At 42.8% G+C, this 17,500-nt stretch overlaps 1 protein-coding gene across 2 annotated transcripts in view; it reads left to right on the top strand.

Moving 5' to 3' along the window:
• Positions 1 to 17,500, top strand: part of LOC139382385 (cell adhesion associated, oncogene regulated) — a 131,237-nt gene that overhangs the window by 39,296 nt on the left and 74,441 nt on the right. For both annotated transcript variants that reach the window (XM_071126393.1, XM_071126394.1), the window contains exon 2: positions 11,266 to 11,415. In XM_071126393.1, the coding sequence (XP_070982494.1) occupies positions 11,352 to 11,415 (64 nt within the window). In that variant the 5' untranslated portion in view covers positions 11,266 to 11,351. The remainder of the gene's footprint in view (positions 1 to 11,265; positions 11,416 to 17,500) is intronic.

The raw sequence follows: 17,500 nt of genomic DNA, 5'->3' as shown, positions 1-17,500 counted from the left end.
GGAGGAGCCAGCAGTATAATAGACTGGCAGGGTATCAGCGTTGGGACTAGGGAGGGAGGAGCCAGCAATATAATAGACTGGCAGGGTATCAGCGTTGGGACGAGGGAGGGAGGAGCCAGCAGTATAATAGACTGGCAGGGTATCAGCGTTGGGACGAGGGAGGGAGGAGCCAGCAGTATAATAGATTGGCAGGGTATCAGCGTTGGGACTAGGGAGGGAGGAGCCAGCAGTATAATAGACTGGCAGGGTATCAGCGTTGGGACTAGGGAGTGAGGAGCCAGCAGTATAATAGACTGGCAGGGTATCAGCGTTGGGACTAGGGAGGGAGGAGCCAGCAGTATAATAGACTGGCAGGGTATCAGCGTTGGGACTAGGGAGGGAGGAGCCAGCAGTATAATAGACTGGCAGGGTATCAGCGTTGGGACTAGGGAGGGAGGAGCCAGCAGTATAATAGACTGGCAGGGTATCAGCGTTGGGACTAGGGAGGGAGGAGCCAGCAGTATAATAGACTGGCAGGGTATCAGCGTTGGGACTAGGGAGGGAGGAGCCAGCAGTATAATAGACTGGCAGGGTATCAGCGTTGGGACTAGGGAGGGAGGAGCCAGCAGTATAATAGACTGGCAGGGTATCAGCGTTGGACTGGCAGGGTATCAGCGTTGGGACTAGGGAGGGAGGAGCCAGCAGTATAATAGACTGGCAGGGTATCAGCGTTGGGACTAGGGAGGGAGGAGCCAGCAGTATAATAGACTGGCAGGGTATCAGCGTTGGGACTAAGGAGTGAGGAGCCAGCAGTATAATAGACTGGCAGGGTATCAGCGTTGGGACTAGGGAGGGAGGAGCCAGCAGTATAATAGACTGGCAGGGTATCAGCGTTGGGACTAGGGAGGGAGGAGCCAGGCAGTATAATAGACTGGCAGGGTATCAGCGTTGGGACTAGGGAGGGAGGAGCCAGCAGTATAATAGACTGGCAGGGTATCAGCGTTCGGACTAGGGAGGGAGGAGCCAGCAGTATAATAGACTGGCAGGGTATCAGCGTTGGGACTAGGGAGGGAGGAGCCAGCAGTATAATAGACTGGCAGGGTATCAGCGTTGGGACTCGGGAGGGAGGAGCCAGCAGTAAAATAGACTGGCAGGGTATCAGCGTTGGGACTAGGGAGGGAGGAGCCAGGCAGTAGTAGTAGAGGAAGGAAACAGTTTTCCAGCTCTTTGCTCTCCGTCTCATCAGATCATCAGATCATCAGATCAGACTCCGTCCTACAAGGGACTTCCCTTTTGTGAATGGGGCCATGGGCATGTTGCAGCCAGCCATCTAATCCGGCAGCCTGTGTGGTGTCTGAGCTGGCAGAGAAAGAGAGAATTACCTTTCATATCCCTGGTGTCCTTCCTCTGCCCTGCTTGCCTGCATCAGGATGCTGTTCTCAGATGAACGAGACAAGATATCACATCTCCCCAGTCAGTCCTAGGGGAGAGGAGACAGACAGAGATGGATCAGGATGGATGGAGAAAGATCCAACCGAGTCAGGAAGGATGCCCCTGTTCTGTTGTTTCCTCGTTGTGCCAGATCACTGAGACTGATAAACAGACGCTGGTTTACACAAACCTGGGAACTGTCAGGGATTAGAAAGGGGTTAACACTTAAAGGAAACGAGTTAGTTACAGTATCAGCTCTAGTTTCCTTTCAAACTGTAGTGTGTCAGGTTACCCACCCCACTCTCTCTCTCTCTGTCTCTCTGTCTCTCTCTCTGTCTGTCTGTCTGTCTGTCTGTCTGTCTGTCTGTCTGTCTCTCTCTCTCTCTGTCTGTCTGTCTCTCTCTCTCTCTCTCTCTCTCTCTCTCTCTCTCTCTCTCTCTCTCTCTCTCTCTCTCTCTCTCTCTCCCTCTCTCTGTCTGTCTGTCTCTCTCTCTCTCTCTCTTGCTCTCTCTCCCTCTCTCTCTCTCTCTGTCTCCCTCTCTCTCTGTCTGTCTCTCTCTCTCTCTCTCTCTCTTTCTCCCTCTTTCTCGCAAGTGAGGTAGATAATATGCAAAAGTGAATTAAACAATACAAATTAACAGTAAACATTACACATACAGAAGTTTCAAAACAATAAAGACATTACACATGTCATATTATGTATATATACAGTGTTGTAACGATGTACAAATGGTTAAAGTACACAAGGGAAAATAAATAAGCATAAATATGGGTTGTATTTACAATGGTCTTTGTTCTTCACTGGTTGCCCTTTTCTTGTGGCAACAGGTCATAAATCTTGCTGCTGTGATGTCACACTGTGGAATTTCACCCAGTAGATATGGGAGTTTATCAAAATGTGATTTAAAAAAAAAAAATCTTTGTGGATCTGTGTAATCTGAGGGAAGTATGTATCTCTAATATGGTCATACATTGGGCAGGAGGTTAGGAAGTGCAGCTCAGTTTCCACCTCATTTTATGGACAGTGTGCACATAGCCTGTCTTCTCTTGAGAGCCATATCTCCCTAAGGCTATGCTCACTGAGTCTGTACATAGTCAAAGCTTTCCTTAAGTTTGGGTCAGTCACAGTGGTCAGGTATTCTGCCGCTGTGTACTCTCTGTGTAGGGCCAAATAACATTCTAGATTACTCAGTTTTTTTTGTCAATTCTTTCCAATGTGTAAAGTAATTATCTTTTTGTTTTCTCATGATTTGGTTGGGTCTAATTGTGCTGCTGTCCTGGGGCTCTGTGGGGTGTGTTTGTGTTTGTGAACAGAGCCCCAGGACCAGCTTGCTTAGGGGCTCTTCTCCAGGTTAATCTCTCTTGTAGGTGATGGCTTTGTTATGGAAGTTTTGGGAATCACTTCCTTTTAGGTGGTTGTAGAATTTAACATCTCTTTTCTGGATTTTGATAATTAGTGGGTATCGGCCTAATTCTGCTCTGCATTTGGTGTTCTACGTTGTACACGGAGGATATTTTTGCAGAATTCTGCATGCAGAGTCTCAATTTGGTGTTCGTCCCATTTTGTGAAATCTTGGTTGGTGAGCAGACCCCAGACCTCACAACCATAAAGGGCAATGGGCTCTATGACTGATTCAAGTATTTTTAGCCAGATCCTAATTGGTATGTTGAATTTTATGTTCCTTTTGATGGCATAGAATGCCTTTCTTGCCTTGTCTCTCAGATCGTTCACAGCTTTGTGGAAGTTACCTGTGGTGCTGATGTTTAGGCCAAGGCATGTATAGTTTTTTGTCTGCTCTAGGGCAACAGTGTCTAGATGGAATTTGTATTTGTGGTCCTGGTGACTGGACCTTTTTTGGAACACCATTATTTTGGTCTTACTGAGATTTACTGTCAGGGCCCAGGTCTGACAGAATCTGTGCAGAAGATCTAGATGCTGCTGTAGACCCTCCTTGGTTGGTGACAGAAGCACCAGATCATCAGCAAACAGTAGACATTTGACTTCAGATTCTAGCAGGATGAGGCCGGGTGCTGCAGACTGTTCTAGTGCCCTCGCCAATTCATTGATATATATGTTGAAGAAGGTGGGGCTTAAGCTGCATCCCTGTCTCACCCCCCAGCTCTGTGGAAAGAAATGTGTGTTTTTTGCCAATTTTAACCGCACACTTGTTGTTTGTGTACATGGATTTTATAATGTCGTATGTTTTACCCCCAACACCACTTTCCACCAATTCTCTGTCTCTCTCTCATACTAATATCACCATCATTACTACCATCACTACTACTACTACCATCATTACTACTACTACCATCATTACTACTCTACTACTACCATCAATACTAATACTACTACCATCATTACTACCATCATTACTACCATCAGTACTACTACCATCATTACTACCATCAGTACTACTACCATCATTACTACTACCATCATTACTACCATCAGTACTACTACCATCAATACTACTACTACTACTACCATCATTACTACCATCATTACTACCATTGCTACTACTACCATCATTACTACCATCAGTACTACTACCATCATTACTACCAGCAGTACTACTACCATCATTACTACTACCATCAATACTACCATCAGTACTACTACCATCATTACTACTACCATCAGTACTACTACCATCATTACTACTACCATCAGTACTACTACTACTACCACCATTACTACCATCATTACTACCATTACTTCTACTACCATCATTACTACCATTACTACTCCTACCACCATTACTACCATCATTACTACCATCAGTACTACTACCATCATCATTACTACCATCATTACTACCATCAGTACTACTACCATCATTACTACTACTACCATCATTACTACTACTACCATCATTACTACCATCAGTACTACTACCATCATTACTACCATCAGTACTACTACCATCATTACTACCATCAGTACTACTACCATAATTACTACTACCATCAGTACTACTACCATCATTACTACTACTACCATCATTACTACTACTACCATCATTACTACCATCAGTACTACTACCATCATTACTACCACCAGTACTACTCCCATCATTACTACTACCATCATTACTACTACCATCAGTACTACTACCATCATTACTACCATCAGTACTACTACCATCAGTACTACTACCATCATTACTACCATAATTACCACTACCATCATTTCTACCATCAGTACTACTACCATCAGTACTACCATCAGTTCTACTACCATCATTACTACCATCAGTTCTACTACCATCATTACTACCATCAGTTCTACTACCATCATTACTACCATCATTACTACCATCAGTAGTACTACCATCATTACTACCATCATTTCTACCATCAGTACTACTTCCATCATTACTACCACCATCAGTACTACCATCAGTTCTACTACCATTACTACCATCAGTCCTACTACCATTACTACTACCATCATTACTACCATCATCAGTACTACTACCATCATTACTACCATCAGTTCTACTACCATTACTACTACCATCATTACTACTACCATCATTACTACCATCAGTACTACTACCATCATTACTACCATCATTACTACCATCAGTTCTACTACCATCATTACTACTACCATCAGTACTACTACCATCATACTACCATCAGTTCTACTACCATCAGTACTACTACCATCATCATTACTACCATCATTACTACCATCAGTACTACTACCATCATTACTAGCACCAGTACTACTACCACCAGTACTTCTACTACCATCATTACTACTATCAGTACTACTACTACAATCAGTACTACAATCGGTACTACTACTACAATCATTGCTACCATCAGTACTACTACTACCATCAGTACTACTACTACCAACAGTACTACTACTACTACCATCATTAATACCATCACTACTACTACTACCATCAGTACTACTACTATCACCATCAGTACTATCATCACTACTACTACTACCATCATTACTACTACTACTACCATCAATACTACTACTACTACCATCATTACTACTACTAATATCATCAGTACTTCTACTACTACTACCGTCATTGCTACTACTACTACCATAATTACTACTACTACTACCATCATTACTACTACTACCATCATTACTACCATTATTACTACTACAACTACCATCATTACTACTACTACTACCATCAGTACTACCATCTACTATCATTACTACTACTACTACCATCACCACTACCATCATTACTACTGCTACCATCATTACTACCATCATTACCTCTACTACCATCATTACTACCATCATTACTACTACTACTACCATCATTACTAGCATCATTACTACTACTACCATCATTACTACTACTGCTGCCATCGCCACTACCATCATTGCAACTGCTACCATCATTTATACTACTATTACCATCATTACTACTGCTACTACCATCATTACTACTACTACCATCATTGCTACTACTACTACAATCATACTACGACTACCATCATTATTACTACTACTACCACCATCAGTACTACCGTCGTTGCTACTACTACCATCATTACTACTACTACCATCATTACTACCATCATTACTACTACTAATACTACCACCATCAGTACTACCATCATTACTACTACTGCTACCACCAGTACTACCATCGTTGCTACTACTACCACCATTACTACTACTACCAGCATTACTACCATCACTACTACTACTATCACCCTCAGTACTACCATCACTGCTACTACTACCATCATTACTACTACTACTACCATCAATACTACTACTACTACCATCATTACTACTACTACTACAATCATTACTACTACTACTACTACCATCAGTACTACTACTACTACCATCATTACTACTACTACTACCATCATTACTACCATCATCATTACTACTACTACTACTACCATTGCTACTACTGCCATCATTACTACTACTACTACCATCATTACTACCATTGTTGCTACTACTACCATCATTACTACTACTACCATCATTACTACCATTGTTGCTACTATTACCATCATTACTACTACTCCCATCATTACTACCATCATTACTACCATCATTACTACTACTCCTACTACCATTACTACTACTACCACCATCAGTACTACCATCATTACTACTACTACTACCATAATTACTACTACTACTACTCCTATCAGTACTACCATCATTGCTACTACTACCATCATTAGTACTACTACCATAATTACTACTACTACTACTACCAGCATTACTTCCATCATTACTACTACTTCCATCATCACTACTAAACTACTAAACTACTAAACACAACAATAATAGTAATAGTCTGTCTGTCTGTCTGTCTGTCTGTCTGTCTGTCTGTCTAACAATAATATTAATAATATCTCTCTCTCTCTGTGTCTGTCTGTCTGTCTGTCTAACAATAATATTAATAATATCTCTCTCTCTCTGTGTCTGTCTGTCTGTCTGTCTGTCTGTCTGTCTGTCTGTCTGTCTGTCTGTCTGTCTGTCTGCCTGCCTGTCTGTCTGTCTGTCTGTCTGTCTGTCTGTCTGTCTGTCTGTCTGTTTTTGTCTCTGTTTCTCTCTCTCTCTCTGTCTATCTCTCTCTGTCTCTCTCTGTCTGTGGCTGGTGTTGTTATTATTGTAATGATATATTATTATTCTGGGTAGAGAGGGAGATGTTTCTGCTGATGCCATGGGGACAGTCTTCTTGTGTTCTAGTGTTCAGGGCCTGTCTGGACTCGCTGGAGAGGAGAGACGCTATCCTCCTCAGAGCTGAGGGTTTGATCCGACTGACTGAATACAGCACACACACACACACAAACACACACACACACATAATGTACACTCACACACACTGACACGTGCACGACATCTTTTGTCCCTCTGGTGTGCGGTGTAGTTTATGTACAGCAGATGTTTAGGAATGCACTTTGAATAGGTGTATAGAATGACTCATACTGTTCTATATCATTAGTACTGTTCTTGAACATCTACCGTTCCATATCATTAGTACTGTTCTAAAACATCTACTGTTCTATATCATTAGTACTGTTCTAGAACATCTACTGTTCTATATCATTAGTACTGTACTGTACTGTTCTAGAACATCTACTGCTCTATATCATTAGTACTGTTCTAGAACATCTACTGTTCTATATCATTAGTGCTGTACTGTACTGTTCTTGAACATCTACCGTTCCATATCATTAGTACTGTTCTATATCATTAGTACTGTTCTATATCATTAGTACTGTTCTATATCATTAGTACTGTTCTATATCATTAGTACTGTACTGTACTGTTCTAGAACATCTACTGCTCTATATCATTAGTACTGTTCTAGAACGTCTACTGTTCTATATCATTAGTACTGTATTGTACTGTTCTTGAACATCTACTGTTCTATATCATTAGTACTGTTCTAGAACATCTACCGTTCTATATCATTAGTACTGTTTTATATCATTAGTACTGTTCTAGAACATCTACCGTTCCATATCATTAGTACTGTTCTATATCATTAGTACTGTTCTATGTCATTAGTACTGTTCTAGAACATCTACTGCTCTATATCATTAGTACTGTTCTAGAGCATCTACTGTTCTACATCATTAGTACTGTTCTAGAACACCTACTGTTCTATATAATTAGTACTGTTCTAGAACACCTACTGTTCTATATAATTAGTACTGTTCTAGAACATCTACTGTTCTATATCATTAGTACTGTTCTAGAACATCTACTGTTCTATATCATTAGCACTGTTCTAGAGCATCTACTGTTCTATATCATTAGTTCTGAGGAGAGGGAGATGATGGCTTTGTTATGGAAGGTTTGGGAATCTGTTCCTTTTAGGTCGTTGTAGAATTTAATGTCTCTTTTCTGGATTTTGAAAATTAGTGGGGATCAGCCTAATTCTGCTCTGCATGCATTATTCTGTGTTTTACTTTGTTCACAGAGGATATGTTTGCAGAATTCTGCATGCAGAGTCTCAATTTGGTGTTTGTTCCATTTTGTGAATTCTTGGTTGGTGAGCGGACCCCAGACCTCACAACCATAAAGGGCAATGGGTTCTACAACTGATTCAAGTATTTTTAGCCAGATCCTAATTGGGATGTCAAATTTTATGTTCCTTTTGATGGCATAGAATGCCCTTCTTGCCTTGTCTCTCAGATCGTTCACAGCTTTGTGGAAGTTACCTGTGGCGCTGATGTTTAGGCCAAGGTATGTATAGTTTTTTGTGTGCTCTAGGGCAACAGTGTCTAGATGGAATTTGTATTTGTGGTCCTGGCGACTAGACCTTTTTTTGGAACACCATTATTTTGGTCTTACTGAGATTTACTGTCAGGGCCCAGGTCTGACAGAATCTGAAATACACTAGTCTGCTTTTAATGATAATGCGGAGGATTTTCCATAGGTTACTGTTGACGCATATTCTACGGTAGTTATTGGGGTCAAATTTGTCTCCACTTTAGTGGATTGGGGTGATCAGTCCTTGGTTCCAAATATTGGGGAAGATGCCACAGCTAAGGTTGATGTCAAAGAGTTTAAGTATAGCCAATTGGAATTTGTGGTCTGTATATTTTATCATTTCATCGAGGATACCATCAACACCACAGGCCTTTTTGGGTTGGAGGGTTTGTATTTTGTCCTGTAGTTCATTCAATGTAATTGGAGAATCCAGTGGGTTCTGGTCGTCTATAATAGAAGATTCTAAGATTTGTATTTGATCATGTATATGTTTTAGATGTTTGTTCTTTGTTATAGAGCCAAAAAGATTGGAGAAGTGGTTTACCCATACATCTCCATTTTGGATAGATAATTATTTGTGTTTGTTGTTTGTTTAGTGTTTTCCAATTTTCCCAGAAGTGGTTAGAGTCTATGGATTCTTCAATTACATTGAGCTGATTTCTGACGTGCTGTTCCTTCTTTTTCCGTAGTGTATTTCTGTATTGGTTTAGTGATTCACCGTAGTGAAGGTGTTTGGTGGACCCAGGTTTTCTGGACAGGATTCTCAATTTGTTTTTGGTTGGACAGGTTTCATCAAACCATTTGTCGATGTTGTTCATTTTCTTCGGTTGCCTGCTGGACATTGTTAGATTTGATAAGGAAGCTGAGAGGTCAAATATAGTGTTCAGGTTTTCTACTGCCAAGTTTACACCTTCACTATTACAGTGGAACGTTTTGTCCAGGAAGTTGTCTAAAAGTAATTTGTTATTTTTTAAAATTATTATTTAATACATTTTTGGTAGATTTCTCTGTGTGTCTGGACCACAGCTTCAGGCAACAGTGAACCTGGGAGTGTGAGTGTGTGTATGTCTTCAAGCTACAGTCAGTCTTAGAGGAGTTAGTCCTGTGTGACTAGAGATATTGAGAGCAGAGAGGAAAATCTCTTCAGTACTCGTTCATTCGGGGGAGGGGTGGGGGGGGGGGGGTAAGAGGCCAGGAGTGTGTGAGATCAAGGGGTGTGTAAAGAGAATATGTCATGACGATCAGGAGGAATGGTGTTTGGGATTAATCACAGGGCTTAATAGAGTTTTTTTTCCACTGGGCTGGGCAAGGAGGGAGATGAGATGAGACAGGCAGAGGGGGAACTTATTTCACTAGTTACTGACTGGTTAAAACTGCAGCCTATTCCCTATATATAAAGTATACATCGTTTGAGACTGTTTGGCTGGTTACATGTCTCTATTTCTGCATTATCTCATCTTGTCTGTACCTAGATAGAGAGAAAGATATGTGGTGATGTCTGTACCTAGAGAGAGATGATATGTGGTGATGTCTGTACCTAGAGAGAGAGAGAATGATATGTGGTGATGTCTGTACCTAGAGAGAGAGAATGATATGTGGTGATGTCTGTACCTAGAGAGAGAGAATGATATGTGGTGATGTCTGTACCTAGAGAGAGAGAATGATATGTGGTGATGTCTGTACCTAGAGAGAGATATGTGGTGATGTCTGTACCTAATATGTGGTGATGTCTGTACCTAGAGAGAGAATGATATGTGGTGATGTCTGTACCTAGAGAGAGAGAGAATGATATGTGGTGATGTCTGTACCTAGAGAGAGAGAGAATGATATGTGGTGATGTCTGTACCTAGAGAGAGAATGATATGTGGTGATGTTTGTACCTAGAGAGAGAGAATGATATGTGGTGATGTCTGTACCTGGACAGAGATGATATGTGGTGATGTCTGTACCTAGAGAGAGAGAGAATGATATGTGGTGATGTCTGTACCTAGAGAGAGAGAGAATGATATGTGGTGATGTCTGTACCTAGAGAGAGAGATGTTATGTGGTGATGTCTGTACCTAGAGAGAGATGATGTTATGTGGTGATGTCTGTACCTAGACAGAGATGATATATGGTGATGTCTGTACCTGGACAGAGATGATATGTGGTGATGTCTGTACCTAGACAGAGATAATATGTCGTGATGTCTGTACCTAGAGAGAGATTATATGTGGTGATGTCTGTACCTAGAGAGAGAGAGAGAGATGATATGTGGTGATGTCTGTACCTGGACAGAGATGATATGTGGTGATGTCTGTACCTAGACAGAGATGATATGTGGTGATGTCTGTACCTAGACAGAGATGATATGTGGTGATGTCTGTACCTGGACAGAGATGATATGTGGTGATGTCTGTACCTACAGAGATGATATGTGGTGATGTCTAGACAGAGATGATATGTGGTGATGTCTGTACCTGGACAGAGATGATATGTGGTGATGTCTGTACCTGGACAGAGATGATATGTGGTGATGTCTCTACCTAGACCTAAACCCTATGCATCTCGGCTGAATAATGCTGTGCTCCTGTTCTAATGTTGTTCTGTTGTCTGTCTATCTCTGTGTGTTGCAGGTGTGCTGACCAGACGTCAGGTGTGTGTGTGTGTGTTTTGGTGTGGGTGCTGGGTGGCAGGCGATCAGCTGGGCTGAGTGGTCACTATGGCTGGTGGTCTGAGGGTTCTCTGCACTGTGCTTTGTCTCAGCCAAGCGCTCCTACTCTGTGGTAAGTACTGATAATACAGTCAACCTTCATTAAGTCTAATGTCTTAAGGCTTTTTTCCTCTTCTTTTAAAGTGTTTTGTACTTCAAGAAATGATCAAAAGTGTGTTGATTTAGGAATGAGTGCTCTATTGGTGTATATACAGTAGTTTAGTGTTTTTTTTACACAACATGCCTACCACTTTGAAGATGCAAAATATTTTTTATTGTGAAATAAACAAGTAAAAAAAAACAGAGAACTTGAGCGTGCATAACTATTCACGCCTTCAAAGTCAATACTTTGTAGAGACACCTTTTGCAGCAATTACAGCTGCAAGTCTCTTGGGGTTTTGTCTCTATGAGCTTGGCACATCTAGCCATTGGGATTTTTGCCCATTCTTCAAGGCAAAACTGCTCCAGCTCCTTCAAGTTGGATGGGTTCTGCTGGTGTACAGCAATATTTAAGTCATGCCACAGATTCTCAATTGGATTGAGGTCTGGGCTTTGACTAGGCCATTCCAAGACATTTAAATGTTTCCGCTTAAACCACTCAAGTGTTGCTTTAGCAGTATGCTTAGGGTCATTGTCCTGCTGGAAGGTGAACCTCCGTCCCAGTCTCAAATCTCTGGAAGACAGAAACAGGTTTCCCTCAAGAATTCCCTGTATTTAGCGCCATCCATCATTCCTACAATTCTGACCAGTTTCTCAGTCCCTGCCAATGAAAAACATTCCCAGACCATGATGCTGCCACCACGCTTCACTGTGTGGATGATATTCTCGGGGTGATGAGAGGTGTTGGGTTTGTGCCAGACATAGCGTTTTCCTTGATGGCCAAATAGCTCAATTTTAGTCTCATCTGACCAGAGTACCTTCTTCCAAATGTTTGGGGAGTCTCCCACATGCCTTTTGGCGAACCCCAAACGAGTTCGCTTATTTGTTTCTGGCCACCTTCCGTAAAGCCCAGCTCTGTGGAGTGTACGGCTTACAGTGGTCCTATGGACAGATACTCCAATCTCCGCTGTGGAGCTTTGCAGCTCCTTCAGGGTTATCTTTGGGCTCTTTGTTGCCTCTCTGATTAATGACCTCCTTGCCTGGTCCATGAGTTGGGCGGCCCTCTCTTGGCAGGTTTGTTGTGGTGCCATATTCTTTCCATTTTTTAATAATGGATTTAACTGTGCTCCGTGGAATGTTCAAAGTTTCAGATATTCTTTTATAACCCATCCCTGATCTGTACTTCTCCACAACTTTGTCCCTGACCTATTTGGAGAGCTCCTTCGTCTTCATGGTGCCGCTTGCTTAGTGGTGTTGAAGACTCTGGGGCCTTTCAGAACAGGTGTACATTTACTGAGATCATGTGACGGATCATGTGACACTTAGATTGCACACAGGTGGACTTTATTTAACTAATTATGTGACTTCTGAAGGTAATTGGTTGCACCAGGTCTTATTTAGGGGCTTCTTAGCAAAGGGGGTGAATACATATTCACACACCACTTTTCTGGGGGGGGGGTTTCCCCCTAATTTTTTTAAGCAAGTTATTTTTTTCATTTCACTTCACCAAAACGCCAAGGGGGTGAATAATTTTGCAAGGCACTATAGCTAGCTAGGTAGCTAACATATGTATAGTGAGATCTATCTATCTTCAACATCAGATTTGCAACTTTTCTGTTTACCCTAGCCTTGGAGGTGTTGTGGCCACTCTTCTGTTTACCCTAGCCTTGGAGGTGTTGTGGCCACTCTTCTGTTTACCCTAGCCTAGGAGGTGTTGTGGCCACTCTTCTGTTTACCCTAGCCTAGGAGGTATTGTGGCCACTCTTCTGTTTATCCTAGCCTTGGAGGTGTTGTGGCCACTCTTCTGTTTACCCTAGCCTAGGAGGTGTTGTGGCCACTCTTCTGTTTACCCTAGCCTAGGAGGTGTTGTGGCCACTCTTCTGTTTACCCTAGCCTATGAGGTATTGTGGCCACTCTTTTGTTTACCCTAGCCTTGGAGGTGTTGTGGCCACTCTTCTGTTTACCCTAGCCTTGGAGGTGTTGTGGCCACTCTTCTGTTTACCCTAGCCTTGGAGGTGTTGTGGCCACTCTTCTGTTTACCCTAGCCTAGGAGGTGTTGTGGCCACTCTTTTGTTTACCCTAGCCTTGGAGGTGTTGTGGCCACTCTTCTGTTTATCCTAGCCTTGGAGGTGTTGTGGCCACTCTTCTGTTTACCCTAGCCTTGGAGGTATTGTGGCCACTCTTCTGTTTACCCTAGCCTTGGAGGTGTTGTGGCCACTCTTCTGTTTACCCTAGCCTAGGAGGTGTTGTGGCCACTCTTCTGTTTACCCTAGCCTTGGAGGTGTTGTAGCCACTCTTCTGTTTACCCTAGCCTTGGAGGTGTTGTGGCCACTCTTCTGTTTATCCTAGCCTTGGAGGTGTTGTGGCCACTCTTCTGTTTACCCTAGCCTTGGAGGTGTTGTGGCCACTCTTCTGTTTACCCTAGCCTTGGAGGTGTTGTGGCCACTCTTCTGTTTACCCTAGCCTTGGAGATATTGTGGCCACTCTTCTGTTTACCCTAGCCTAGGAGGTGTTGTGGCCACTCTTCTGTTTACCCTAGCCTTGGAGGTATTGTGGCCACTCTTCTGTTTACCCTAGCCTTGGAGGTGTTGTGGCCACTCTTCTGTTTACCCTAGCCTTGGAGGTATTGTGGCCACTCGTCTGTTTACCCTAGCCTAGGAGGTGTTGTGGCCACTTCTGTTTACCCTAGCCTTGGAGTTGTTGTGGCCACTCTTCTGTTTACCCTAGCCTAGGAGGTGTTGTGGCCACTCTTCTGTTTACCCTAGCCTTGGAGGTGTTGTGGTCACTCTTCTGTTTACCCTAGCCTTGGAGGTGTTGTGGCCACTCTTCTGTTTACCCTAGCCTAGGAGGTGTTGTGGCCACTCTTCTGTTTACCCTAGCCTTGGAGGTGTTGTGGCCACTCTTCTGTTTACCCTAGCCTAGGAGGTGTTGTGGCCACTCTTTTGTTTACCCTAGCCTTGGAGGTGTTGTGGCCACTCTTCTGTTTACCCTAGCCTTGGAGGTGTTGTGGCCACTCTTCTGTTTACCCTAGCCTAGGAGGTGTTGTGGCCACTCTTCTGTTTACCCTAGCCTTGGAGGTGTTGTGGCCACTCTTTTGTTTACCCTAGCCTTGGAGGTGTTGTGGCCACTCTTCTGTTTACCCTAGCCCTGGAGGTGTTGTGGCCACTCTTCTGTTTATCCTAGCCTAGGAGGTGTTGTGGCCACTCTTCTGTTTACCCTAGCCTTGGAGGTGTTGTGGCCACTCTTCTGTTTATCCTAGCCTAGGAGGTGTTGTGGCCACTCTTCTGTTTACCCTAGCCTAGGAGGTGTTGTGGCCACTCTTCTGTTTATCCTAGCCTAGGAGGTGTTGTGGCCAATGCCTCATTCCTTCTCATGGCTCAAAACTCGCTTTTGCGACCCTTTTGCTTTGCAGTGCGACATTAATGTTTGGTTGGTTTCGGTCGAATCTTTGCGATCCGCATTTCAGTCATCATGCACTGTTTGGATGTACAATTCTATAGGATTTCCCCAAAAACCTTCCCAATGTTGACTGTGAAGTAGGCCTACCTGGCAGAATGATATCATGATGATTTGTATCAATCGTATGTATACCCTACAGTGTACATTGTACAGTACAAAAACACCAATAGCCAGACACAACGGTCTCTTGCCATTGAATTAAAGGTCAATTACAACCTCCAAATGTCATATTTTTTTTATTTCTCAAAAGCAGTCTCCTGATGTGGTTTAAGCATTGCTGTGGACTTACAACATCCAATGTATGTCGTTTTTTTTTACATAAAACGTGTGATTTTGAGAGTGAAAACCTGAAGTAAAAAAAAGGAAAACTTGGAAATCGGGTTAAATAAAACCTTGGAAAACAGAATTTACCAAAAGATAAAACAGGTGTGACCAAATCCATGTGCTAGCTAATGCCATCAACTGAAAGTTGGTAGCACCTGTACCCCCAGTGGACAAAGCTAGAGCCATGTGGCTTCATGTGTGCAGCCACTAGCGTCCCGTAAAAATAGTATGTAGACTAACAAAATAAGGATAGCAAATAAAATACACAGGAGCTTCTAAACCTGGAGCTTCTAAACCAGGAGCTTCTAAACCAGGAGCTTCTAAACCAGGAGCTTCTAAACCTGGAGCTTCTAAACCAGGAGCTTCTAAACCTGGAACTTCTAAACCAGGAGCTTCTAAACCAGGAGCTTCTAAACCTGGAGCTTCTAAACCAGGAGCTTCTAAACCTGGAGCTTCTAAACCTGGAGCTTCTAAACCTGGAGCTTCTAAACCAGGAGCTTCTAAACCTGGAGCTTCTAAACCTGGAGCTTCTAAACCAGGAACTTCTAAACCAGGAGCTTCTAAACCAGGAGCTTCTAAACCAGGAGCTTCTAAACCTGGAGCTTCTAAACCAGGAGCTTCTAAACCAGGAGCTTCTAAACCAGGAGCTTCTAAACCAGGAGCTTCTAAACCAGGAGCTTCTAAACCGGGAGCTTCTAAACCAGGAGCTTCTAAACCAGGAGCTTCTAAACCAGGAGCTTCTAAACCTGGAGCTTCTAAACCAGGAGCTTCTAAACCAGGAGCTTCTAAACCTGGAGCTTCTAAACCAGGAGCTTCTAAACCAGGAGCTTCTAAACCAGGAGCTTCTAAACCAGGAGCTTCTAAACCGGGAGCTTCTAAACCAGGAGCTTCTAAACCAGAAGATTATAAACCGGGAGCTTCTAAACCAGGAGCTTCTAAACAAGGAGCTTCTAAACCAGGAGCTTCTAAACTGGGAGCTTCTAAACCGGGAGCTTCTAAACCGGGAGCTTCTAAACCAGTAGCTTCTAAACCAGGAGCTTCTAAACCAGTAGCTTCTAAACCAGGAGCTTCTAAACCTGGAGCTTCTAAACCAGGAGCTTCTAAACCAGGAGCTTCTAAACCAGGAGCTTCTAAACCAGGAGCTTCTAAACCAGGAGCTTCTAAACCAGGAGCTTCTAAACCGGGAGCTTCTAAACCAGGAGCTTCTAAACCAGAAGATTATAAACCGGGAGCTTCTAAACCAGGAGCTTCTAAACAAGGAGCTTCTAAACCAGGAGCTTCTAAACTGGGAGCTTCTAAACCGGGAGCTTCTAAACCGGGAGCTTCTAAACCGGGAGCTTCTAAACCAGTAGCTTCTAAACCAGGAGCTTCTAAACCAGGAGATTATAAACCGGGAGCTTCTAAACCAGGAGCTTCTAAACAAGGAGCTTCTAAACCAGGAGCTTCTAAACCAGGAGCTTCTAAATCAGGAGCTTCTAAACCAGGAGCTTCTAAACCAGGAGCTTCTAAACCAGAAGCTTCTAAACCAGGAGCTTCTAAACCAGGAGCTTCTAAACCAGGAGATTCTAAACCGGGAGCTTCTAAACCGGAAGCTTCTAAACCAGGAGCTTCTAAACCAGGAACTTCTAAACCAGGAACTTCTAAACCAGGAGCTTCTAAACCAGAAGCTTCTAAACCAGGAACTTCTAAACCAGGAACTTCTAAACCAGGAGCTTCTAAACCAGAAGCTTCTAAACCAGGAGCTTCTAAACCAGGAACTTCTAAACCTGGAGCTTCTAAACCAGGAACTTCTAAACCTGGAGCTTCTAAACCAGGAGCTTCTAAACCAGGGGCTTCTCGTCTAAACCATATTACACATAGTGCAGTGACTCACTCATATGTGGATTTATTAAAAGCCTTTATTTTTATTTATTTTATTTGGTCTAACAGAGCAAACATGCTGTGTCTACTGATATTAAGTTAATTCTTACAAGGAAATCTGGTGTGGGAGAGCCGTTGTTTTTACACTGTACCACAGAGGGGGTGTGTGGTGTAGAGGTCTCCCACACTGCCTCCAGAAGAGACATCTATGTTTTCAAGAGAGATTGTAATCTGGATCTGCCTCCTTACTTCACACTAGTATCTGTAATCTGAATCTGCCTCCTTACTTTACACTAGTATCTGTAATCTGGATCTGCCTCCTTACTTCACACTAGTATCTGTAATCTGAATCTGCCTCCTTACTTTACACTAGTATCTGTAATCTGGATCTGCCTCTATACTTTACACTAGTATCT

This window comes from Oncorhynchus clarkii, chromosome 24 (assembly GCF_045791955.1).
Source record: "Oncorhynchus clarkii lewisi isolate Uvic-CL-2024 chromosome 24, UVic_Ocla_1.0, whole genome shotgun sequence".
Classification (NCBI taxonomy): domain Eukaryota; kingdom Metazoa; phylum Chordata; class Actinopteri; order Salmoniformes; family Salmonidae; genus Oncorhynchus; species Oncorhynchus clarkii.
The sequence above is the reverse complement of the archived record's forward strand: the minus strand, read 5'-3'. Positions and strand labels throughout refer to the sequence as shown.